Below are 27,305 nucleotides of genomic sequence, written 5' to 3' on the forward strand. Positions count from 1 at the left end.
TTCACGAACAAGCAGCACTGGCCGCGGAGCCTTGTACTACAATGTTAGATGCCGTTCCAATTCCTTATTCCCATCACCCTCTTTCACCCTCTGTATGTCCCAGAATGATAATTATGTTAACAAACAGGTTCTGTTACTACAATAATCACACTCACGAGCCACATTATGGCTTCACTACTTCATGCCACAATGACACAATCAAAACTGGCATCCTCTGACTGAACTTGACGCAGTCTGTCTTTGATTTGAAAAAAGATGCACTTTAACCAGCCTTAAAACTCCATGTATGACTATCTGGAAGTTGTGAAGTGGTTATTCTCATTTGTTCCTACAGTACAGTGCTGCTTACTTGCAGCATACTTCTTTATACTGAATGTTTCTTTTGGTATTCTTTTTTTTCTCTGTTGCATCTTTTTAATTTTCACTGCTTCAATCATCCAGTTTTCCCATTTGGATGAAGTTTTATCTTTTCATATATCTTCCTGTTTGTTCCTATTGTTCTTTGACTAAAACACTACACTCTGTCATTTCTCTGTGAACTAATCTGTTTATATTTTTTGTTTGATTTTTTGCACACTGAGTCATTTTAAATCCAACAAAATGTCTTAGTTTCACACAGCTTTCCTCATGATGTCACCTCGAGAAGGCTGAAGAGCAGTTTATCTCCGTGTAATCAGGTCAGGGGCTCTTTAAAGGAATCACATCTCATTCTTTGGCCCTCATTTACAACATCACCCTCATCTCTGCCTCCTCTTATCGTCTCATGTAGTTTTACTGTATTATCAGAGTTTAACTCCACACAGATAGTTTAAACGTCTGCAGCAAAACATTCACATTGTCAGTATCAGAGTGTTACTCTTACCATATAGTTTACTGTCGCTTCACAGTCAGCTACAGCTGATTGTTACATACATAGGTTTGATAGGCTGGTATCATCAATTTGAGGGTTGAGAGTTTTCTTTATGTTTCTTTATGTTAACAAACTGAGCTACATTTGCTGAAGCTGTGGCTGGATATGTGACAAATTAGCTAAGTTCAATTTGTGCTGTAACTAAGGTACTGTATTCCCAAAATCTTCAGGTCATGTAATGTTGTATATTGTCTGTATTTCTCTTTAACACATAGCTTTAAAGAAAAGTAAAAATGTATCAAGATTAATTTAATAATGAATTAATCAACAATTCTACAATTGACTTCAGTGATCAAATGATTCATTGTGCAACATATTTTTCTCCAACGCGTTCATATCTCAAAGCATGAAAAATGACAGGATGTGTTTATGAACAAAACAATCTTAGAAGGCACACGGGTAAAGGTAACACACAGCCGTAGACTGGATTCAAATGACAAAGTCAAATGACAAAGAATCAACTTTGATAGTGAACATAGAGCCTAAATATCAGGGATACTAAACACAGGTTTATGATTATAAAGCATCATTTCAGTTTCACCATAACGTTGGCCCCCAGGGGCCACTGTAGTCCCACAGGTAGGGTCTGTATTGGTAAGCTTTGCAGAAGGAGGTGATTAGTGATGAGCGGACCAAATCGTCTCTGAGGCCCAGTCCCTCTGCTCTGTACGCGTCCTTACAGAACTCTGATGTTTGCTGCTTTCTTTTCGTCTTGTATCTCCGGTTCTGAAACCAGATTTTCACTTGGGTCTCGGTGAGTCTTAAGGTGCTGGCCAGGTGAGCCCTCTCTGGGGCGGACAGGTATTTCTGGTGGTTAAACTTCTTCTCCAGTTCAAGCACTTGGAAGTGTGTAAACGCAGCTCTGGAGCGCTTCTGTTTCCCTGAGGAGGAAAAACTGTTGGACTCTGAGGTGCTGGGACAGGAAGTGTCCAGAGACTCTGTGAAGTACAGATGTGATCAGGTCATTAAGTGGGGGGGAACCTACTCTGTAACAGTCAGTATGATGTAGTCTGCAGATCAGGCTGTGAAGTGGTGGTTCAAAAAGAGTGAAACCACCATGAATAAAAAAAGCATTTTTTCCCCCTTAAAGCTATATTTTTACATCAACATTGCAACGACTTCTCATGATAAAAACCTATAGTTAATCTCACAAAGATTTATTCCATCTACTAAAACAGTATTCTGCAAATCAAAGTCAAACACACAGAATTTATTGGGTTATCTAGCCATCACATTCCTGTCATTGACAGCCTGCAGGAGCTCACCTGTCTGCACTCCAAACGCTGTCTCCTGAGGGCAGAGTTGCTCCGACAACATATCAGATTCTTCTTTCCACTGTGAACATCTGTCAATCTTCTGTGTACTGCCTTTGACGTTAAATCTCGTGCTGTCCTTAATGGAGAGGATGTCCTCTATGAGGAAGGAGGTCACGGGTTTGACTGTGTCAGACATTTCCATCCAGTAATCCCACAAATCAGAGGCCTCTCAGAGCCAGAGGGCTATAGCGGGAGGTGAAGCAGTGTGTCTCCTCACACACTCGTCTGAATTTATACAAGAGCAGGGGCGGGTTTATTCCGGCTGCACCGACAAGTGAAGGAGGCGGGCCAAGTGTAGCCAAGTGTAGCCAAGTGTCTAATTCTACCTTCAGCAACTTTCAGTTGTTTGCCTCAGATCAACTTGATGGGACTTTCTGACATCAAACAATAATAATGTATGTTATTAAAGTATTATACCTTTTCATATTACATGTTTGAATAATTTTGATATTTCTTTTTAAATCATGCTATGCATATAACATGCCCATAAAAAACACTCACATTTCTTGTAAAATGCATAATTTATATATGTTTAACTGTATATGCCTATTGAATATATATGTACATTTTTGCCCCATGTGATTATGATTTCCCTTTTTCTTCAGAATACTACACACTCAGTTGTCAGTTCATAAAGTACTTTATGACATACAAAATTAGGTAACAAACTAATATCAGGTAGGCAAACTATGTATGTTCATATAGAAAGTAATTGTACTTTAGAGTTTTTCTTTGCATAGGTGGACACAACTTCTAAAATCCTGCTCCAGACACAGAACGCTCGTAGTAGTTCAATGGATTTATGCCCCATCAGCTCAGTGCAGTAACCAGGATGTCTGCAGGGAGACCACTCTGTCTGCATTAGGAGGGGTGGGGGGGGGGTCAGAGTGGGTGGCCATACCCACTGCAGCACTAATGAGTTGGACACATTGAGGCCGGCTCCTGGGCGGACACAGTCGCTGCTCAGTGGCTGTTTATTTGTTGTTCTCCGTGGTTCAGCCTGACTTTCTCCAGAGATTGAGACGTTTACTGGCAGTGTCTGTGCTCCTCTGGGACTTCATGCTTCATTTGGAAATGCGTGAATGTAGGTATGACAAACATGATCCCTGTCACCCCCCACCCCGCCTCCGCTGACTCCTCCACCTTCCTTGGCACCCACCACCACACACGGAGCAGTCGCCAGCACCACAATGGCACACTGATGAGTGCTTGCTTAATTTGATAAAAGTGCATTAATTAAACTTTCTGTTATCATATTTTCATTCATGTTAAGTCCTGTGTACTTTATGTACAATATGAATATATGCATAAAGTTTGTTCTGTCCTGTGTTGTGATCATCATTTTAAAAAGCCATCTGTTTTAAATCTACTGAGGTTCCTCTTAAGCATTAGCTGCTGTCTTGTCAACACAGTATTAAGATCATCAGCTTGATATGTTTCACCTTGACTTCTTTGTCTGCGACCCTCCGTATGTTGAACTGTAAGCAGGGAAAGCTTTTATCCCTCTGTCTAGACACAGTTTTTCTTTTGTTTTTAAAGCCCTTAAGTGTATTTTTGGACCGTGCAGCACTGAATATGGAATACAGGGTTGGTCTAGTTGGAAGAAAAATTACATTTTAGCAACTTTCTGATTTCACTGAAAATTGAGAGCTTTATTTCAAGCGTTGAGCACGTCATTATCACTTAAAAAACACATGAAACACACGTTTGGTTGTCATCAAAAGCATATTCACCTGGCCACATAAGAAAACACATGCACTCAGTTCAATGACAAGGCTCTACCAACTATGCTGTCATCCTCTGCCCTTATTCTGAGACAATCCACATGATTGCTCTCGGTTGAAAACAATGACATCTCCTCTCTATCTATTGCGTTCATTGCACAGATATTTGGCTGCATAGCTCTGCATCAGATGTGACACAGTAGAGCCTCTGACCTCTCAGCCTTTAGAAGGCATTTGTCTTCCACAGTACATACTATGTGGTGACGATGTTTTCTTTGAGCCGCCGAAAGTTGTTGTGCCATCAATCTTCTGTTGTTTTCCTGCCGTCTCTTTGTCTGAGATGACGAGTAGTGAGACTCTGTTGTAACTAGAGTTTTATCTGCCCAGCATCAGCGTTGTATTATACTGCGGCCTACACCTGCGTTATTGCTCAAGTTCTTCGCTCCATGTATTGTAAAGACATAACAAACGTGCCACTGGATTGAACAGGTGAATATGAGGTTTAAAGACAAACCTCTATGATGAGAAAATGAATCCTTCAAAAATCTTTTGTATTATTTTTTTCTTAAAGAACGTTGATCTGAAAAGATGTCAAAGAACAACAGTATACAAAACAAAACATCTCCCCATCCACCCCCACCCAGTGTCCATTTCCTTCTTCACCCCATTTTAATCTTTTATATAGAAGGTGAATGTGAAATGATTTACAGCATGCTGCTCTCTTACTGGAAGAAACTGTTCGGTTGCATTGGGTATCTTTCGTTTATTTCAGTAATCTTATTGAATGTGGTCTTATGTTATAACAAGATACAGCCTACTTGTGTGATATCATGTTGGCATTAATGAGTTTTTTGTCATTTGAAAGCGATGTGGGAGTCTTCCACTAGGGGGAGCTTTAAAGCCACACATCAAGTCCTCACAGAGGAACAGAGCCAGCAGCCACTTCAAACTACAGGAACAACCACACAATGAGCTATTTTGCCAAAGGATTAGTTTGAAGAGAGTCTGATTATCCACCGTCAATACTTATCTTGCATTTGAGTTTCTTCTTCAAATAGCTCATAACACCAGATTATCAGACTGGCATTTGAAAGCTATTACATAGCCAGAGACTATATCTGCCTGTCTAAAGCTGACGTAACTACAGCATGACTTCAAACCTCTTGGAGTAAACCATAATGGGTCTTTCACTTATAGCCAGACTCACGTCATCCTCTGTTTAAACTGACCCTCATCGCAACAGTGTAATCAAGCATCTTTATTTTGGGATTCTGCCTTCATTCATACATATCTCTATCACATCTCTCTCTCTCTCTCTCACACACACACACACACACACACACACACACACACACAGCAACTTGTTATTTTTTGTCTCTCAGCCCACTTTCTGCCCCATCAGCACGTTAATTGCCCACTCTGTTTCTAATGATCACGTGTGCATATCTGTACATGGCAAAATCTGACCACATCCTGAAATTGTATTTAAAAAAGCACACATTAAAAAATAACTACTTATAACTACTACTAGGCTACTTTTTTTCCCCACAAAAAATAGGCTTATTAATGCTTTAGTGTAAGTGAACAGTTATATATTACTATTACCTTGTTGCCTATTGTCTCTATAGATTGTAGCTAATAGGATTATTTAATTAATACTTTTTAATTCTTTTTTCGCAAATTGGTGCATATTTGTTATCGATTGAATTCCTTATTTTTGCATAAATAAGAAATCAGATAAAATCAATCACCTTTTACGACCATGGATTTTTCAGAACACACCCACTATTAACATATCTGCTGCAAAGTGTCCTTTTTCTCTGACACACACACACACACACACACACACACACACACACACAGAGGTATTATCTGATCTCTTGAAGTGTCTCTGGTCTCCTCTCTGTCTACAGCTTCATCCTTATCTGTGATGCTCCTTCAGCTCCTCTCTCCTCCCCAGGCCCTTTAGCTCAGTGTCCATGTCCATTACAGGTGACACACTGACGCACAATTAATTCATTTATTATTTGAACTTTGGAGCATGCGTACTGCAGGTCGATAGACTTACAATTTTCAAATATCCATGACGAAATAACTTTTTAAACCACGCAATACTTTAAACTTTGGATGTGATATTTTAAATTGTGGGTTTTATTCCATTTTTTATTGTTGTCATGTAATATTATGACAAACAATCAAAGCATGAAATGAATGAAACTGAGAATATATATATATTCATATATATATTTGCAGTGCAGTGCCCGTCGGCGAGTGACAGGTCAGACTGGAACTGTTTCCCGTTTGATTGAAAGTTCAGAAAAGTTAAAGAGCCACTCTGTCTGCGGGTTTGTTTACCAAGCAAAGCTCCGGGACAGGACAGGCTCTCCAGCCTTATCAGCGGATTTGTGAATGGGACAATAATGAGCTCAGTTTGATAGAGCAGCCCTGTCAGGTCAGATGTCACTTCAGCCATTAGCTTTTTGATGGCTCTCTTTGATAAACTGCAGAGACGACAGCTCTACAACCGATCAGCCTACCGAAGGGTTTCTAATCAGGGCCTGTATGCTGTTTTTAACTGGGTCCTAAGAGGAACATTAGGGCGACACTTTCTAACAGAGGAAAGGGTCGATGCGTGTTGTCAAATTAGATATTTAGTATTTATAACATCTGTCTTTGTAAAAGTAGGCCAGTACCGTTATCAACTTCAAAATATGTCTTCTTCCTGATCGGCTAATCATTAAAAAAAAAAGAAATATGATAACTCTCACTGAAGGAAAATAAAGAAAGGATTTCATCTTAACCCATGGAAGCAAATGAGTAGCATATAAAAAGTACTTTATAGATACGTTGATATATAATAACGTGAACTTTTTGTCGCCAATATTAAATTGTATATCTTTAATTCAGGATTTGTAGCAATTTAAAGTGTGAATATATATGTAGAATCGAAGAAAGATATAAGAGAACAATAAAGAATCGACTCTTCAAGACAGTGGAGTAACCAATCAGATGATTTGGAATCTGCCTCTGACTTTTTCGACAAGAGAAAACACATAGCAGATACGAGTCCATACAAAATATACGAGAAAACAACATTAGACATTGATATATTTGATCGCGTCGGTCACCAGCCTCTCACACCCTGTAATGAAGCCTGGAAGTGTCCGTGGCTGAAGGGCCCCTCGCTGTTACCTGTTAAATCAACCAGCTGGTTGTTGGACATCTGTGCTGCGGCTGTAGGTGACACACTGTGATAACTGCAGCCATAAACGCTGCTGTTTCCATATCCAAACGCGGGATTGTAATGTCCAAGAGTCACATTATAAGGTGCCGAATGTGCACCTGCGCTGCAGAGCTTCCCGTCCCGCACCAGCACCGGCACCGCCACCCTCCTCGGCGCGGGGGGATACCCCGCCAGCTCCAGAGACTTGTCCTGCCTTTGGCGCTTGCACTTGTACCTCCTGTTCTGAAACCAGATTTTGACCTGCGTGGAGGTGAGTTTGAGGATGTGGGCCAGGTGCTCTCTCTCCGGGGCGGACAGGTAGCGCTGCTGTCTGAAGCGCCTCTCCAGCTCCGACACTTGGGACTGGGAGAAGAGGACCCGGGGCTTCCTGCGCTGTCTGGGTCTGCTTTTTGAGTCTCTGTCACAGTCAGGCGAACTGTCGAGACCGCGTGTCTCTGCACATCAGAAAAGAGGCCAGTCAGATAAAGTCAAACTTTGTAAAAACGTGGGGCTACTGAGTTTTCAATCTGTAAACGATTTGGCTATCAAACACTAAATCGTTTATACATTTAAACTACACATAGAAATAACTCAAATTTAATCATTTTATTTTCTGGAATCTGTTGACGGAGATGTCATATGTTTCTATACCAGCATTTTACATCATCACTGAACAAAGTCAAATCTGAGAAATGTTTCATTCTTTTTGACATACTTGACATTACTGCAGTATATTCATATTTGTTGCTTTAACATTCAAGATAAAAAACAAACAAACATACTTTTTATTCCTGCCACTTGTTTGAAACAAGTAAATCAAGTAAAAGTAAAAAAAACAACAACAAAGAAGCATTTAATAAAATGGTCTGAGTTGATTATTTTGAAAGACGACGTAGTTTAAAACTTACCTAGTTATTACACTTTCCTTCAGTTAAAATTGGATCTTTTATTTAGCCTAATAGAGGAGCTGTGGAAACTGTAGAAAAATGAGCACTCCTTTAACCTGTGTGCGTCTGACCACCGACAATATTCTAATAATTGCTTAGAGTGACCAAATAATAGGCTAATAAAAAAAAAATCTTGATTGCCATACATGTAACGGCTCAATTTTGAATGTTTGGTGGCAAAATAATTCTTGTTCATCATTTTCCAAATTGAGAGATTTAAAGGGAAATGTGGCAGGTCGGTGGGCTGTGTTTGATCCGTGCATCACGCTCCCGAGGCCCTACTCCGTCCGTCGGCCTAAACCTACAGTAAGCAGCCATTAGCAGAGTGTTTCTACCTGTGTTGTATATGTATACCCGTGTATGCATGACCTCACCCTGCTCATTGATCTCCTCCTCTGCTGCTGAGCCGTGAGCATCGAGCTTCTCCCGCGTCCCGGAGACGCACGGCTCAGGCTGGCACTCGTAGATGCCCCTGTGCGTCATCAAGAAGCCATTCGCAAAGTCGTGGTGTTGCTCCAGCTTCAGAATATCCTTGACCGAAAAGGGCGTCGTGGTCGTCGAACCGGGATGCATCCCCAACCTCTTGGCTGGCTGTGAAACGATGTGGATCCTTCTCACGCGCTGTGCTCACGCCGGACGTATCTCTTAACTGACTGATGAACGAGGGCCTGCGTCCAGCTAGAGAGCAAAGGTAGAGATATATATCTGTCAGCCCTCTCCAGAACACTGGCCAACACCCAGCCTGCGCGCACAGCTCCTGTTCTTCTCACCTTACACAGGAACACCTCCATCACCTCCATCACATCCACCCTGCTCTGTGCGAGAGGGTGGAATTAGGAGGGTTCATTCAGAAATAAGACCGCATTGACGGTGGGAGTATTTCATCGCAGTATTGGCTTCCTACAAAACTGCTGGGGATTATAGACCAATTATAAAACAATCCTACATTGTCTAACGATTTGTTTTAATGTTTTAAACAAAAGCCACGTAGACTTGATTCTTTTTAAATCCGGCTGCTCTTACATACATTTTGTTTTCATGGATTTACAGACATACTGCCGGTCAGGAAAAAAAAGAAAGTTTGTGGCCCGAAAAATGTGCTGAAACAAAGGCGTTTGCGTGCTCAGAAACAAGTGAAACTAGCCCAGATTAATGAACCTGTTTAAAGTCATTTATTCAGTGTCTACCAAAAGCACGCTTCTGGTCGGCCAAGTAAAGCCACTTCATCCGCATGCAGGTCCTCGGGGGTTGAGTGATCTTAGGAGATGTTGAACAGCTTTGCCATCAACATTGTTTTCCTGCCACGTTATTAGTGTTCTCAGGCCACAACAAACAGTAACTTTATACCTGATGTTGTGGAAGTGGAGAGGCGGCGGCGCCAGCCTGCGATGCTTGACTGAGGCCGAGACGCGCGTCCACACAGACAGGAACAAGGACAGACATGGCCTGTCCCACTGCAGGACGCAGGGGGGATATACGGAGGCCACTTACAGCTCTGAGTTTTTCAAAGCGCTGATCGAAATGATTGATAGATCCTTTATTTTGGACAACCGCAGTAACATAATGGCCAATGCAGAACTCGTGCTGATCTAATGCATGAAGTGCAGTATGATTCTCATTATTTCATATTATGTCATATCACTAAGAGTTTATTTTCAAACTTGACCAAGAATCAATGGATAAATAATTAATATTAACTCAGTTATTTATATGTCTCCATGTGTATTGTTGGGTGAATTATTTCTCAGCTCTTCCACAATGACCAAGTGATATTAATATTCCTGAATAGTTCAGCTAATTACCCATAAGCCTGTGCTCGTTAGACCCTGTGCAGTTTGCTTAGCTCAGAGAAATCAGAAAATAATTGCATGAATAGAAATTGTCCCACTCAGCCAATAAACATCCACACAACCCTGAGAAGAGGCAAAGCACCTGTGTAAGTGAACCATGGGGTGCTCTGTCCTTATCTTGCTGCTGGTTAAAATGTAAGACCGGTTTAAAACTGTAATCTGAAACTAAATCCACCCCACTGCTGTGTCCACAGAAGCTGTTTAAACTGCACCTGTGGTTTAATCTACACCAGTAAACCCAGTTGTCCTGCAGAAGTCACTTAAGTGCCACTAGAGGTCACCGTGTCTGAGGTTTAACTTAAACCTGCTGCCATCTTGGTTTTGGTTACAAGTACAAGATTTAGAAATAGTAAAAAGATATGAATTGTGTATTTACTCGTCTGTAATAATATAAGCTTTGTGGTTCTCTTCCTCAGCAGCCACCTCCAGTTGCTATTTTAACTTTATGTTCAAATCATGTCTCTGCCCTTTAGTGAACAAGTCTGTGTGCCTTGTTTTGTTAATGTATTTGATATTACCCATTTCATAGCTGTACATATTTCTTGGGGCGTGATTCCCAGGTTGCCTGGTGTCATTCATAGGGGGCCCTGGAGCAAAAATAAGCCACATCTTGGGCAAAGTCATTCAGTAAAATGCACCATAATACCACAATACATATAGAGAAATAGCAAAAGCATTAAAACTACATGTTCCTCTACAAGATGGGGCCTGAACAGTAGATAATGCTGGTGTTGCCTTATAAGAATGTGCTTTAGTGATGAATGCTGTATTTAACTAATTTTCAAGTCATTCAGTTGCCAGAAACTAATTGCAGCGCAGCGAACCTGAAGCCATGAGCCCCCCATGAGGGTCTGGGGCCCATGGGCTTTGCAGTTTTCAGTAGTTGGAATTGAATCATTTACAGTGAGTCAACATGAAAAACACTGAATATGTTTGAACCCGAAAAGCCCATTTACACCTGCAGGCTTTTTAAACTAACCTGACCTGCGTGGGAGCACTGGATGGTCATATAGTGCATAACATTCTTGATCCAGGACTGCATTTATGTCCACGCTTTAACTTTTTAACAAGGCATAATGACAGCAGTCAGTAGCCGGAGCAGTCCTACCAGGGCTGCTGATATTGGCTGTTTGTCAAAATAACTACTTGACTGTTTTCAGTGAGTAAGTAACTGGTGAAGAACTAAGAGGCGGACCAGTCTGACCGCAGCTGGCTGGCTTGCTACGGTGGCTGCTGCGGCTCTGGCCATGGCAGAAACAGAATACTACTGTTTGTCCTACAGCAAGAACAGTCAGAGTTCCCGCTCTGGCCATGGCCAACACTGTAAGGAAGGTCCTCTCAGTAACCGTTTCTCTAGATGTATTGGTGAAGCATATTTGCACAGTAAAATAACTGCACATGATAAGTATATTGATGAAACAAACTATTGTTGTGAAAAAAACCTTTATTGAATTTTCTGCTTTTAACGATGGTGTGTACTTTTCACATGCGATCTAATGTCATTTATTCCAGACGTGGGGTGGTTGGATCGGCTGCACCACCTGTGGGAGGATAATGTCATGGTGTAAATAGCAGAGCTCGTGGCTCAGTCACGCAAGTGCCATAAGCTACAAATGATTACAAATAGAGTGAAATTCATGTCATGCTAAACACTTACCTGTGCTCCCCTGTCTCCAACTCCCAGAGTGCGCAATTAAAAGGGGCCCTGGGGAAACAAACGCCTCTTTGTGTTCCTGGAGGGTGCCACCAGATAGGATTGAGTAGGGGGGTGGGCAGTATGTGTCAGATTTATGTTTGCTAGCTTTGTTGTATGTTTTTGATGTATTAACTATAAACGGGATCACAGGTGCAGTGTAGATATTTTGTTATTATGTGTAGTGATTTTTTGTTGTATTTAGATATGATATGTAAAATAGGCCACAGGAGAACCCCTGTTTGTGGAAGCACCCATGGGGAGGTACTATAAAAGGCTGCTCTTTGCTCATGGTCCTGGTGAATGCTGCTGGGATTTTTAGGTTGTGTTCTTTGCAATAAATACCCACATTTGGGGTTTGCGTCTGCCTCCTCACTATTGATCTTGACTGCTCTCAAAGTCCTTGCACTCCAAATTACTGTTTGGGCCGTAGTGGAAACAGTCCATATTCCTGCTAGTGCGACGGTAGAAACAAGGACAACACCTGGCAGAAATAGATCCTGTTTCTCCGCCTGTAAAAGAACTGATCTGCTTAAAAGCAGTGCCAGGTCTGTAAAGAGTCAGTGAGCTCATCGACCAATAAGAGTTACTCTCTCTTACGAATAAGCGAGAGTAACTGATGGCACCTCCTGCCATCATCGCTGTGACATCGCTGGTTCTTCTCCGGATGCTGACCTCTGCTGCTCGTCAGGGTGCTCCATGGCAGTGGAGCCTCCAGCGGCAATAAATCTCACGGATAGCAGATGTTTACTTGAAGACCTTGCAGTGTTATTGTGAACACCTGTAAACTCCTCACAACCTTCTTGACAAAGATGAACAAAGATTTTATGAAGTTCAAGGCCAACAGATGCTGACTTTAGGAGACTCCTCAGGGTGCTGCTGGGAGCACCTGAAGTCTCCTCTAAGGGATGAAGAAGAGCACACTCCTCTGCTCCAACTGTACCTTTAAACAGTCAACAAGGGTGAGTGTTGACTTTATCTAATCTCCAACTCTGAGCTCTAAACTGATGAATGCAATATGACTGAACAACGTGGTGGAATGTGGGACTGGTTAGTAATTAAATCATTGAGTCACTCATCAGTTATGCAGTACTTAAGTCCATGTTTTTACATTATTACAAGGTGTTTCTCCAGCAATATGAGGGTAAATCATCGGATAAATAAATTACCCATGGGAAATATTCTATTAAGAAATATATAATATTATTATTCATGTTCCCTTATGAGAGTTTTGTAATTGGAAACTTTCCCCTGATAATGTATACAAATTTTAAATTGATTTTGTTTTTTCTCCCTGACCCCAATGCAGACTGTCTGAGAGTGTCATGTTGTTCAGATTGTAAAGCCCCCTGAGACAATTGTGAGCTATATAAAATCGATTTGAGACCATTATATTTATATTTACAATATATCCTGTAATGAAGTTACAGTCTCATCATAAACATAACTGTTTAACCCATCTCCAGGTTTTATTAGTGATCCAAAGTGCCGGTGGTCCATACAGGTCCAGTAGTAGTGAATTCTTTACACATTAATATTAAATGGAAATAGTCTAGTGATGTGAGATATAAAATGAAAACATGGATGTTCAATTGTTTTTTTCCCCATATGGATGAATACAGTGGTATAAGTGATAATACTGCTCCCTGGACTTGCTCTCTCAGTATGATGAAAGTTTTGTCTTAAATAACGGACAAACAGAACCTTAAAACTTAATGCACTGCTTAAGTTCTCCACAGTGATATTCTGTGAAACAAGCACACCTTACATATACCGACAAACCGAGAAACCTGAACTTCAAACTCTGAAGTCAACTGTGAATTGTTTGACACCTTGGGGATTTCAAGGTGTCCAGTTTGATGGCTAAATTACTTAATCACTACTGCAGTGTTCTCTGAGGGCTCGAAGCAATGCTCTCTCTGAGTTTCTGTGACTCCTGTTCCTTAAAATCAAAGCCTTTCCTATTGATTCCGCCATTTGTCCCCTCACTGTAACATAAGAAGCTTGCTAAGTACAGTTTACCACAAAATACCCCTAATTCATCATACAGCAAAATAGGAGGCTGATAGCAGCTGAAAGAGGAGATAGAGTTGAGTGAAACTGAACCCAGCCTTCACATGCAACTAAAGATACTCGTCAAAATGTTATGTGACATTGACATTTCCATTCAGGAGAGAGAGACTTTTCAGTTAGCGTGTAGACTCATTCAGTAGTCGAGATATGGTATGCATTGTGGTTTATATAGAGACTCTAAAGCTGAAAGATGCTATCTCAGGCAGCAGTGCGCTCAGGTGGTTAGAGAGGACCTACAGGTTCACTCCAAATCCACCTCTCCCCATGCTGAAGTGTTCATGATCAGGAAAACATGAAATACGGCTCTGCCGCTGAGGCTGACTTCTGACCTCCTGGAAAATCAAAAAAGAGATTTTCTTTACACAAAATGAAGGATATGCTCACAGAGCCTATGGAGAAAGAGAGTTTAGTAATTAAGTTGATTTTCATATGCTTGTATTTCTTCTTTCAGAGTGTATATAAAATATTGTTGGAGATGCAGAACAGAGTAGTGTACTGTTTCGCACCTGTTTTCTATGGTAAGGAGACAGGAGGCTTTTTATAATGGCAACATGGTCATTACTTTGGGAAGCATGTCTGTATTTGAAGAGGATTGATTGGCACTCCTATGACAAAATCAAAGGAATCTTTCCACCTTATCAGACAATGCATTGGTCATTATTACCCATATCACAATCAATGGTTGCATTTTAATAATAATCTTATGCCATCTTACTCATTTTGCTAAGTTATACTTCTGTCACCTGCATCAGCTGTCAAACTCTTCTGGTGAATGTCTCTTATAAATGTTCTTTGTCCTTCTGTATGTATACGGGACTGTCTATAACAGCCAACGTTGAGTGGTTGTTTAAATAAACATACCTTTATATTTATTGCTTAAGGAACAAAACTGCGGATGAGGAATTGCAAATTTGATGTGACAGACTGCTGCATCATTATGCATGTTTTGGAAAGTGTGGAGCGCTTGTGGATCTCAAATGGAATTACAAAGAAAGAAATCGGTGTAACCGGATTTCAGCCACTAGATGTCTCTGCCACACTGTGTTCACTCCAAGGGCTTCAATAAAAGGATGAATTCATCCACACTTGATGATCAGTAAGTGAAAGAATATCATTCATTTATGTCCTGCATGCTGTTGAATTTACACTTTATGATCAATTCACAATATAGGACACACTGCAACAAATTCATCGTCTCTTCTTTTCAGACTAACATGAAAACAAAGTAGACACAAGCAATATACTGCACATAGTTTAATTATTCATCCTGTCAACTGTATTCTCCTTAAGACTTGAACTGAACTTGAAGTCTGTCTCTGGAAGATCCTGCATGTGAGTTTCTCATTTATGGCCCAGCCGTGGGTTCCTCTGAATCTAAGCATTTCCTCCATATCGTACAGAGTGTAAGACAAGTGCAATTGACAAGGTAAGCCATAAATTGTCACTGCTATGGACTTTAAGCATATTGGTGAAACCTGCCTGTCTTTTCCAACGTTCAACGTTCATTTGGAGAGCTGTTAAAATAGTCGGGTGCTGCGAGAGAAAGCAACATTTGAGAGCATTCAAGAGCATTTCAACTGCATTAGTGAAGTGACTGAATATGATGCTCAATTGGCTTAAGCAGATGTTGGTTGCACAAACAGCATAGTGTTGTGCAAATTGAAAAAAAAAAATGGATGGTGGCAAAATGCAGTGAACCTATAACTAACTATTTATCCATCTACCTATAATTTCCGTGCAACTGTGCACAGCAGGAGTAAATGTTTCTTTTAATGTCTTCATCATATCCAGAACCAAAAAAAAACTGCACTGCATTTGATTCCAAGACAAATCTAGAGATGCTTTGGCAGAAATGGAAAATGCTCTGTTTCATCTCTTTCCCCTGCCACTCCAGCGCTTTCTTCAGTAAAATTTGATCTAATTTTCTTTCCCGTCCTTGGGTATTTCCCCACAGAAATGAAGGGATAGTGATTGCTGGGTAAGATTGGAGTGGATCTAATCTTCCACTGCTCTCAGTCATACTCCATTTCACTGCACATCTAATTTGTCACACTGCTGATGAATATGCCACAAGTTTCATGGGAAAGAGAAGGACATAATGAATATAAAACACACTGGGAGAGGGGAGAGGCAATTGCTGCACCGCACTAACCACAGTGCATTGTTCATTTGTCCCATCAAATTGCTGACACTATGCATGCACTATGGATACATTGCTTTCCTCCCTCAGAATTTGATCAAGAGGTTAAAACAATGACAAACAATGGTGGGTTTGTTGCTTGCCTGCAGCTTGTAGGCAGAAGCTCCATAGTCATTTATGATCACTCAGTTTGTCCAAGGAGAGCATACATCACTCCTCAGCGCTGTGTACACCACTGTGGAGTACGCTGTTGAGGTGTGCTTGTAAGAGATGCGTGCATTTATTTCATATACAAGTGGCATTATGAGCATTGCAGGCAGATGTATTTTGCAGACGTGCATGTGCAGAGGGTTTATACAAAGCAGAAGGTACCATAACGTTGTATCTGATCGCTCAAATGGAGTACTGTTTCATTACCAGCTTTAAAAGGCATTCACGTCAAATTAAAAAAAAAAACACAAGCAGATGGTATGAATTGCATCTACATAATTATATTCTAATTTCGTCATTATTCATTATTGCTCTGGTTGTGATTGTCAGGGTGGTGATACAGTCGGCAGCAGTCCAAGCAACAGGCAACAAAGTGAGTAGACGGGGTCAAAAATCTGTTCAAATGTTTCCTGGCAACAAGATTTTTCTGTGTGTTGAAAGCAGTAATTCCATCCCAATTGCCTTTAAAAGTTACCCACCACATAACTGTAGCTGTGTAACCGGGCAAAAAAGACTCAGTGAGAGACAGATTTTTAATCTGACCATGTGGAAAAATCCAAAAGCGTTTTTTGCTCTGTCCATCATGCTTGTGCTAAATTCATTGATGAGTCGAGAGTGAGTGTCTCTTTAAAGAAGGAGATGATAGAATCTGTGTGCAGAGCTGCTGCATCACCTATCCATGAGACTGGAGAGCGGCTGACGAGAAAGCCCTTCAGGACTCTTCTCTAAATAGGCATGAAATTATATCTCCCTCTGACTGAGATTAGCGTCCATGGAGCCTCTTGCGTTCTGCCCCCTCTTTTCCTCAGGCTCTCCAACCAAACAGGCACTTTGCAGTTTCAGCTCGTTTGTGCTCAAGTTTAAGAAAGTTCATTTTCATCGGGAGGTGCTCTCTATGGCCTTCATCTTCCTTCGTGGGTCCTGCAGGATTTGTCACATAGACCGAAGGGATGTGGTAGACCATAGCAATGTTATGTGCTTGTGATAGACCAACTACTTTATCTTTCATTGGAAAGAATTTGATTCACTGTTAGTTTCAGGGTACACAATACATTGTACAGAACATTTCTTTACCAAAAGCACAAAAAAGGGATGCGTAAAAAAAATCTTTAGGGGAAGCTTAATTATAGATTTGAATTCACATGTGGCTCACTGGCTCAGTCACACTAAGTAAAGTCACAGTCTGAAGAGGGAAACGAAGAAGCCCGTCTAATGTGACCAAAGTAGGAAATCTTAAACCTTCAGGACAAAGGAAGTCCCTCTGCTGTACAGTATATTCTGTAACTGTAGGATATAGGGACCAAATGGGAGTAGAGCTGAGAGCTATGTGACTGTGTGTAATGGGAAAGGGGTCGCCCGTAGTGATGAACCCTCAGAGAATTATCACCAACTCTGCAGCTCCCTTCAGCTTGATTTTCTCACCGGCAACTGTTTTTTGCTCGCTCTCTCACCACTCTCATATCACTGTTTTCAGACAGAGCAGGCAGCGAAAAAAGCCTTAATCCCACGGCACACTACCTGGCCAGCACCAAACGGTAGACAGGCAAAGTTAGCTAGCTGGTGAACATATTGGAGCATTCAGCAGCTAAAGAGCCAGATATTTTTTCGCAGGAGTTGGTGGAGACCAAAAACAGTTAAAAGGAGGATGAATATTGGACTCACCAGGCGGCCAGAAACATGACTCCAATTGAATGCTAATGTTGCTCTTGCTATCTATTGGTCACATCATAGGCACCTGTAAGTAACAAGTCTGAAATATCAAGTTAAATGATATTTCAGTTTTGTATCCATAGCTTCTTTCCACTGCCCCCAAGTGGCCAGAAAATCGGTAATTGCATGTTCAATATGTCAGTGCTCTGCTAACCTTTTTGTTCATATAGCATTTTATAAGCCCAACCTTGACCCCAGCATACACCTGTAGGTCTCTGAGTCTACATTCTCCCAGGGGGAGGTTATGATTGTCACTCCCCAAGCCCTGCTGGACTAAGCTTGTTGTTTCTTTGTGGGGAGTGAAGAGGTCAGAGCCAGCTGACGGACATCGATGCAGCCCTTTGAAAGCTGGTGCCAAGTGTTTGGAATGATGACAACCCGAGGACTGTTTCTATTTTTTCATGTTGCTGAGGAAATTAGAAATGCTAATAGCCCTGGATATTATCATGGTGTCATGGGTGACACATTTATTGTAGATTTTGTGGTCTGGTGGAAGGGGCGGGGATGAAGAGAATCAGCAATCCAGAAAAGAAAGTGTTTCAGAAAACAAACTCCACTCCATGTCTTGGTCACACAACATTTGACACTTTCATAAATAACCGGGAGGTCATGGTGGTTTGCTTCTTTTATCTTGATATTTGTGCTGCCATTGCTGTGAACCATACAGTCATCCCTAGGCTTATCTAACCAGTAGAGGAAGGGAAACCCCTACTCAGTTTTCATCAACTTCCATCCATTAAACAACACATTTCGGTGTTTGCTGATAGATAAACCAAAGTCATTAAGTCAGAGCACTTTTCTGAATGTTTTCGGGCAGAATGTAGAGGCCTGAAGGACATTTTAAATTGGTAGATGTTGATGCAAATCTGCAAGCGATGATGGATCCAAATAAGCGAAACGAGAGCAAAGCAACATATTTCATACCATATGCCAGATATGATAAATATTTTATTTCTGATCAGCAAAAGACACACAATTGATGCATTTGTATCTTTCATGACTTTTCAGTACAGAGGAAAAACCCAAACATATACACAGTATGGGTATATATGTATATGGGTATATCTTAAAGTGCAAGTGATTCACAAGGGTCAATCATGCGTTACATAGCATCAGGAACTTCAGTAATCTCCTTAAATCCTCTAACGTTTTGAATCTGATAGTAAAATAACTGTCACTTATATATATGAATACAAAATAAACTTTTACGAGTCACTGAAGCTTTTTGATTTTTGTTTAAGCACAACATTTATCAATCTATTTCAAGTCTTGAGAGGAAAGAGTACCATGAAGTGCCAGAAGTGAGGGAGTCTTTTAGTCTCTTGTGTTGACAGGAGAAACTGTTTCACAAAACTCACCGTGGGTCAATTTAATAATGCTCCCGTACCACCTTAAGCACCCTATACTTGAAATAAAAACAGAAAGAAACTGAAAGCCTTATACTTTTTTCTAACAGCCTTCATGGGTCACCTAACTTGGGCATGTCCTCGTCGAAACAGACATTCAGTATACAGGTACATTCTCTGAAATTACCATTACATTTGACTTGGTGAGGAAACAGTCAATTTGCCCTTGCCAAATATGTTTGACACAAGGAATGTTCATAGAAAATAAATATGAAGACATGGATAGACATTAAAATGTTTTAAATGTAAATGTGGACCGATGCTGAGCTCACTGTGTGTTGACAGATCAGAGCGGCCACAGTGGAGGGGGCATCTGGACAGCATCATACAGGGAAGTAACAGTTTAGCAGCAGCTGTTGGGTTTTGGATTTACCCATGGACAACAAAGATACAGACATATGTATCAATAGTACATGAAGAAGCCCTGACCCTTCAGGATGCAAAATATTCAAACTGGTTTCCATTCACTGGGTAAATAAAACATGTCTCAATTGCACATGTGCTGAATGTTTCAATGCCCTTTATAGTGGTTAAGATGCAAAGTGCATATTTAACATAAAATAGTAAGCTAGGATATACTACAGTGTGACTATAGCTCTTAACTTCCCAAGTGATTCCTTCAGAACTGCTGTCCTTTCGCCCCAAATGACACAAAAGAAATGATCATATTCACAGAACAAAAAGAAACACCAGTTTACAAAAACCACAGAAAACAGAGAGCAATATAGAGGAGCAATGCCTTCACACTGTGAGTGCAGTGTGAGAGCATACATGCTGCTGCTTTATTCACACAGCATCAGCCGGCACTGAATGAAATAAAGGTCAATTTCTGTGTTGCTGTGAATCCTTTGTATGTGAGATTATTGCATAGTTTGGAATTCTTAACATAGCTGTTAAATTGACACTGACATCTCGTTTTTTCTGGTCTGTGCTTCACTCTTATCGACCCAGGACAATATATAAATTCACTTTTCTTTCAAACAGGACTGGGTTCAACTCCTTTCATGAAGTCAAAGTAAAACTGTAATGGCAATCAAAATCAGGCAAGCAGAGCCTTTTTGCTAATAATTTTGTTACGAAACAATTTTTAAGATGACCGCTTTGCAAGGTTTGAATTTTCAAGTATCAAACTGCTTAATAGTGAACTGAACCCAGACCTGGTTCCAAGTTAATCTCTATATTGAATTGCCAATGTGCACAAACATCCGCTATTTGCTCCCAAACAGACTTAATCCACTAATTATCTCACTGAAGTTAATGGCAAACCACCATCTATCTTCCAGGTATAGATGAAACAAACACCAGCATGAAGACCCTTCTCAGTGGCCGTGTGACTCTGTACTGATCTACTGATTCTGAATGATTGTCTCGATCTCCGAAGGCCATGAAACATGCAGTCTTAGTTGTTATCTGCAAAAATGTTCAGATTTCATTGTTTTGCTTTTGGAAAGAGAATTGCTTAATGGATAAAGTCTACTGGGATTTTTTGTTATGCTGATGTACAGCAAAAAGCATATCATCCAAAAGTAAACCTGATGATGATCCCCTAGTTTGAACAGTTTTGATTATTTCACATGAGAGATTTCTCTCTGTGCTCATCTCACAGCTTTGACATGGTTTGACATCACGTGCTTTCGAGCACCAATCAGGATTTAGCAACATTTGAATCATAATCTGATGGCAATTCTGATTGTTGCCTACTTAGTCATCAATATTTAATGTTATTAAAAAAATACTTCAGATTTGAAACCACGTTTTCAGGGGCTTTAAAAAAAGATTTTGCGACTCCCATGATGCATGCCATCATTTCTCATCAGTGCATCTTTCCCATCTCTTTCTCTACAATGTAATATCAGAACAGACGCATAGAAAATAAATAATAACAGGGAATAAATGCAAGGGATGAAGATAACCGTCGACACTAGCTGCGATTGGAATTTATCCACATATCCACAATTAATTTCAGCCTATGCGAAGAGAAGTGCAGAACCATCAAAAAATGTGCTTGATGCTGGTGTTTGTTTTATTGGGATTATACCTGGTCAATCTTCAATAATGTGCACAACCCCCCCCCCCCCCCCCCCCCCCCCCAGCACTGAACAAGCGCATCTAGCAGCTGCAATGACAACCTTTTTACCCAACCAGAAAGTGTGTCAAACTGAAGCTATCGTTTTGTTGTGGTCCCTTGTAACACCCATAAAGTAGATCACCTGACTTGAATGACCAACCTTGTTCCCCTATGGCCAGCACAGAGTCATGACATGGGTCCCATTCAGTCACCAGAGTGTCAGCTCACTTTTTTTTTTTTTTTTTGGCATAGAGCTCATGTTCAAATAGGAGCCATGACTGAACTGCTTTTTTTAAATCTGTAAACTAATTAAAATTACGATAATGCATTAAAAAAAACATTAAATAATATAGTAGGAAAATAAATATCACTCCAACAAGGCTTTTTTTTTTTTTTTTAAATAGTCATTCTCAATCTTGACACTGGAAGCCGGTGTGTATGTCACATTATTCACCTCAGAGAATGATGATCATCAGTCCAAGAGGATGGCTGCTCTCAGTCTCATCGGTGAACGTGCTAATCAGCTACTGCACATACACCACTGCTTCACGCTCAGTTACGAACATGGATACAGATCCCACTAAACATGGTCCCACATATGCCGTAGAGCTCAACAGTCATATGCATTACAAGTGTCTGGATATAAGATATGCAAAATGGACTTTTTCTGACAGTTAGACTTGGCCATGACCTGGACAATCCTCATGTGCAGGATGATGATTTGAAACACATGACCATGGCGACATCTGCCATCAGAAAAACAAAACCCCAAAACAATTATAAGTGCTATAGTTATACACTATTTTGGTATATTATGAATAGCATTCAGGGCAGTTTGTAGTTTTTTTGGTCAGTTTAAGGTCACCTCTCAAAGGTTATCGTGAAACCTCTACAGACCTCACTCCGTGTGAGCACTCTCTTTTAGAGGGCTAGCTATGGCTGTCTCGGATAACTTGGTATACAGTACATTTATCTATTATGTTAGTGTCAGAAAATAGATATGAAACACACCTCATGCTCACAATTTGACTGTTCTCGTCGCTGAAATATTAGATACATCTACCAATAATTTCCCATTCCTATTAATGAACTAATAATACTCCAACTACTGATTTCTATTCATGAACAAATGTCTGGATTATGAGATCGTGTTTTTGTCTTTTTAGTACGGACTTGTGCTCTAGAGGCGTGAACCACTATTTTTTTTTTTTTTTTTTTTTTTTTTTTTTGCTTGGCATCAAAAGACATCTTAAGGATTCATCTCTGCTGGAGGAGGTGAAGAGGAGTGAGCAGGACCATGTTGCACAGATGCAACGGTCACATGTTCAACACTAACTGAGCGGACACGTTTGAAAACAGTCGATGGGAGGGGGGTTCTCTCAAGCCTAAAGTGTAGGATATACAATATAACAACAATCAAACTCTGATATCAACTCTATGGGCGTTCCGGCATTCCCTAGAGGTGCATATTTCTGTAACTTCCAGTCTAGCGGAGGAATGTATTTTGTCACCCCTAGGGAATAGAGGAGCTTTCGTGATGTTTTGAGGAGTGTGTGGAGTTTCTGAATCTGAGTGGAAGTTAGGAGCTGTCACTGGCGGAGCGCTTTTTGCCAAAATGACTGGCAGAGTCTCTGTTTCGCAGATTAGGCTGGATCTTGTACATATGGGGACCCATGGACCAGCGCCAGCTCCCACGGCCCTCCACTCCAGTTGGGATGGCGGCAGCTGCAGCCACAGCAGTGGATGGGCAGGGCTTGTTCTGCAGCAGCTGAATAAGCATGGTCATCTCTGGGCCCAGCCGTGACACCATGCTGGTCCGAACGCGGTCCACCGTGTCCTCATCACAGTCCATCAGGCTCTGTAGTAGCTTACCATAAAACCTAAGACAACACAACAAAGCATCACAGAATGTCTTTTTAAGAGCTGAAAGCAGAAAAGGACAAAAATGTACTGCATGGCAACAATATATTCCTGCTGTACCCCTCTGACAGCTCAAATCTTCACAGGTATTTCTAAGTATTTGAACACGTGCTCTATCGTCTGATGTCATCCATATGGGAGTGACCATCCCTTCTCCAGTCGCTACTAAGCTTTGTGCTCTGCCCTCCCAGGCCTTTTGTATCCACTCCCAAACTGCAATCCTACATGTGTTACAACAACAAAAGGAACGAAAACATGCAAACTTGATATTCCTGTTTCATTTTCTTCCATTGTGTGAAAGAATGTAAGAAGCAGATGGTAACCACAACATGGAAATCAATACAAATTTAGCCATCTGTTATGCTGCATAAAATAGGGTCAAGGGGATATTTGCAACATGCCAGTCATGTATATTTGTCATTTTTGGGATGACTGAAACACACTCTCTCATTCACTTAAGAACAGCAGCTATATTTACTGTCTGATTGTTTCCTTTACTGGAGAAATAAACCCTAGAGCCTGTTGAATATCACAAGCTTCAAACTCTGAAATGACTGCCACTTAACAAGCCATGTACAATGTGCACCGGACCATAACCTTGATCAACCTGTTGTTTTTTTAAAGTATTTGTAAAGTATATAGCACAGTAAAGGGCTCACCTATTTGGGAAGTGACTTGGTAGCTGTGCCACTTCACCAATAGCATCTGGATTCGATCGGGCAACTGTGCAGATATCCAGCTTGCTGTAACACTCCTCTTGGACTTCAGATATCATTCTTTGGAAGGTGGAGCAGCGGCGGATGGTGGGGAATGCCTTCGAGGTGATGCCATTGGCAATACACTTAAGGCTCTCCTTCACAAATGCTTTACCCTGTAAAAAAACAGCAGTGCTTCACACATTCTTGCCCCGACAGTTACACCCATATAATCCTACACAGCTCATGTGCACGTAGAAACAGAGAGAATGGCATACTGCATGTAGGCTTTGTGAAATTAATAAAAATTTATACCTGAGTGTCAAATTTAGCAGCACTGTATAGGAAGGACTTGCAGATGTCATGCATGCCATCTGTGTCACAAGTTGAGTTTTCCAGGCAGGCGAAGGCTCCGCAGCCAACTTGGAGGGCACTGTTGAGACAGCGTGCCACATCTGCTGTGGGCACAGAGAATGGACCGTCAGCAGGGGAGCCAACAGTGGGTTCACTGGGAATCACTGCACACTCACTGAGCTCATTACACAAGGGTTGCCAGGGTTTCGGCTAAAAAAATGCGGCGAACAAAAGAGAATTTTCATACTTTGGTGATTCACAAAAGACGCACAGTCACTCGGGGCAAATAGTGACTTGACTGGAGATTGGACACCTTACAACTCGGAGAGTCTCAGACACTATTTGGCACAACTGCACTTTTCTCTTGGCAGGCACCTATATTCCACTGTTTGGTTCTTTTCAGCAGAGCTTGGATGAGCAGCACCAGAAATACCAAAGAGTTTCCTGAAAATTGTTGGCGTGCCTGTCGACACACACAAACATACACTTGTACCGCTGTCACACACACACACACACACACACACACACACACACACAAACACACAAACACACACAAAAGTACGCTGCCACCAGACTCTGTTCTCAATTATTACACAAGCCGTAATTGTCAAGCTGAATTTGAGGACTCTGCCTCCAAACCACTTTTACATTCATTATTAACTAAGCACATGTCACAGTCCAGTTAAACATCCAGAATTGATCCAATGAACATCGACATAATGAAATACATATTCAGAAAAAACGCTGCCATATTCATTTCAGAAGCATCATATGACTGGAATAGTTATTAGGCTGATTAACCCACAAGTAACCCTGATCCCCCATCTTTGTAAAACCTATGAAACAGCCACCCACAACAATTCAGTCCATTTTCCAAAACCTGATCTTGGACATAAGGAACACAGCTAAGTCCGACTTGAAATTTTACACCAAGACAGAGCTATAAAACATAATCTGTAAATCAGAATATCCAGATAGTTGGCTTTCCTTATTCTTCATCCAAGAATCCACTGCGATGGCAAGCAGCCTGACTCAAATCCTTTGTAATAACCATTAAGAAATGTCACCGTGGAGCCTAAGCCTACTTGGCAGACTTCAAATCTGGGGCCCCATGTTGACCTGCACAGTCAGATAAAGTCTGCCTGCCATCAGGGACCAGAGATTGTTCTCAAAATACAGAGAGTGAGCTGCAAATCTTGTGATGATGAAGCAATTCCTGCAGAAGGGAAACCAGCATCCCTGTTACTCACTGCCTTTTATCACTGGGCTGTACCTTTTTGTGTTTAAAAGGAAAAGTCACCACTTGAATGAAGCCACGCAGATTTATGATTTGCAGTGTCATTTCGTGATGGTTATTACAAGAGATTTTGACCCAGGCCTTTTCTTTCCTTTGATGGATAAGAAATGTCATCTAATAGGGTTGCATTTATTTGTCCAAAAGGCACAGCCCCAGTGACAAAACGTGTAGCTTTCTTTTTCTGAGGCATACTGAGAAAGAAATACAATGGTGTAGCCTACTTCTTTTTCTGACTTGAAGGCTGCACAGGAAGGCTGCACAGGAAGCTTTAGGTTTTATGCACTGAAAAACCCTCTCAAGTCCACTATAATGCTGTATAGTGGGACCTATGCAGCAGGCAAAAACCACGAGAAAGAGACTATCAGCATGACACAGCCTGCACTCTCAGGTGTCAGCACCAAGCTCCATGCTCATCTGTTGCCGGCAGGACACCGGCAAAAAAAACCCACAGCGTTAATCCCGCAGCCTTCTCCATGAATCAACGCGCTCTAAGACAGAGAAGGCTGCATAGGCCAAAAAAATATATATATATATATGAGGAAGAAAAATCTCCACATAGTAAGCGAGCAAAGGTAAGGCGCATTGTAGAAACGGTGTGTAAAAAAGGCAAGCAGTGCACTCTGAGGTATGCAGATGGAAGCAGTGTGTTACTTACAAGGGCTATTGGCAGAAAAGCGTGCTCTCCTGGGCGAATAAGACTCGTTTTGATCCAGTTCATATGCAGATGCGTTCAGCACCATCAGGAGAAAAAGTCCGGTCCTCAAAGGCATCGTCCTCTCAACACAGATAATACAACTAAATGTAAAGAGACGCCTCCTGCTTTGTGTGTAATTCATAAGAATGACGCTCCAAAAAAAAAGCTTCTGCGGCGCCGAAAAAAACAGAAGAGATGTCGGCTAACACAAGTGAGCTGCCAGCTATTTCTTTACATTGGACTCCCTCACTATCCTTTTGACTTGCATGACAGATAGAGCCGATGTCAAGTCTGCATGGGTTTATATGGGAGCGCTGAACATTACGAGTTCTGCGTTTGGACCAATCAGAACGCAGTATTCTAGACCGTGGTCCTGGTCTCTCCACTACTAATTGATAAAATTATTTAACAGCGGCCAACACTGTAGATCTTCCAGCTCAGCATGAAGAATGCGGCCATTATTTCTCCTAATGACCCTAAGAAGCTAAATACATATTTTCATTTCAATATAGACTTTTTAAATCACTAATGTTACAGGCTATTTCCGTTGTTTTAAGTTCACCCTGACACTTTGGCTTCAGCCACTATGATTATGAGGCGATTCCTGACTTACATACAGTATTACAAATCAACACTTAGCCTCTGATTTATGGAATAAATTGCTTTATGGATGAGTTGTCTCATGCTAAAAAGAATTTACATAGAATGAGAGTTGTATTTTTCGTTTTCTGACTGTCCGTATTGGAAACATGCTGCAATTCTTCTGTGTTGTCCTTTAAGCAGGCTGACATGAAACTTTTAGTTTTTCTTCCTCATACCATTTATATTTAATTTCAGTCCAGAACATTGTCTCTCTCTTTTTTTTTTTTTTTACTAGCCAGTCAATTTAGATGTATGTCTATTAGTCTATAATACAATCTGTACTATCAAGTTTAGTTTGAAAAGTTGTTAACTTGTTTTAATACTTTGATGACATTTGGAAGGGTAATGTTACAGTAGTAGTACAGGAAGGTACAGTTCCAGCTTGGTCTAATATAATCAGATCATTAATGCACACTCGCACATCTTTTCATAT

General features: G+C 41.0%; 3 protein-coding genes across 3 annotated transcripts; all 3 read right to left on the reverse strand.

Moving 5' to 3' along the window:
* Positions 1 to 1,177: 1,177 nt before the first annotated feature.
* On the reverse strand, positions 1,178 to 2,416 carry nkx3-1 (NK3 homeobox 1). The gene is made up of 2 exons (XM_070904770.1): positions 2,176 to 2,416; positions 1,178 to 1,848 (listed from the first exon to the last, which is right to left on the reverse strand). The coding sequence occupies exons 1-2, from the start codon at positions 2,366 to 2,368 to the stop codon at positions 1,448 to 1,450; spliced, it is 594 nt and encodes a 197-aa protein (XP_070760871.1). The 5' UTR covers positions 2,369 to 2,416; the 3' UTR covers positions 1,178 to 1,447.
* Positions 2,417 to 7,074: 4,658 nt separating this feature from the next.
* nkx2.7 (NK2 transcription factor related 7) lies at positions 7,075 to 8,693 on the reverse strand. The gene is made up of 2 exons (XM_070905010.1): positions 8,495 to 8,693; positions 7,075 to 7,628 (listed from the first exon to the last, which is right to left on the reverse strand). Exons 1-2 carry the CDS (start codon positions 8,691 to 8,693, stop codon positions 7,075 to 7,077), a joined length of 753 nt encoding a protein of 250 aa, XP_070761111.1.
* A 14,156-nt stretch (positions 8,694 to 22,849) lies between these two features.
* Positions 22,850 to 26,372, reverse strand: stc1 (stanniocalcin 1). Its single transcript, XM_070904642.1, has 4 exons — positions 26,192 to 26,372; positions 24,201 to 24,343; positions 23,850 to 24,061; positions 22,850 to 23,150 (listed from the first exon to the last, which is right to left on the reverse strand). Exons 1-4 carry the CDS (start codon positions 26,370 to 26,372, stop codon positions 22,850 to 22,852), a joined length of 837 nt encoding a protein of 278 aa, XP_070760743.1.
* Positions 26,373 to 27,305: the final 933 nt, after the last annotated feature.

This window comes from Enoplosus armatus, chromosome 4 (assembly GCF_043641665.1).
Source record: "Enoplosus armatus isolate fEnoArm2 chromosome 4, fEnoArm2.hap1, whole genome shotgun sequence".
NCBI lineage: Eukaryota > Metazoa > Chordata > Actinopteri > Centrarchiformes > Enoplosidae > Enoplosus > Enoplosus armatus.

Excerpts from the sequence above, each read along its gene's own strand:
- nkx3-1 (XM_070904770.1), bottom strand. The coding sequence starts at position 2,368 with ATGGAAATGTCTGACACAGTCAAACCCGTGACCTCCTTCCTCATAGAG. Across the intron at positions 1,849-2,175 it reads AGCGTTTGGAGTGCAGACAG|AGTCTCTGGACACTTCCTGT; the intron begins GTGAGCTCCTGC and ends TGTACTTCACAG.
- nkx2.7 (XM_070905010.1), bottom strand. The coding sequence starts at position 8,693 with ATGCATCCCGGTTCGACGACCACGACGCCCTTTTCGGTCAAGGATATT. Across the intron at positions 7,629-8,494 it reads GGAGGAGATCAATGAGCAGG|AGACACGCGGTCTCGACAGT; the intron begins GTGAGGTCATGC and ends TCTGATGTGCAG.
- stc1 (XM_070904642.1), bottom strand. The coding sequence starts at position 26,372 with ATGAATTACACACAAAGCAGGAGGCGTCTCTTTACATTTAGTTGTATT. Across the intron at positions 24,062-24,200 it reads CTGCTAAATTTGACACTCAG|GGTAAAGCATTTGTGAAGGA; the intron begins GTATAAATTTTT and ends GTTTTTTTACAG. Across the intron at positions 23,151-23,849 it reads CCAAGTCACTTCCCAAATAG|GTTTTATGGTAAGCTACTAC; the intron begins GTGAGCCCTTTA and ends GTGTTGTCTTAG.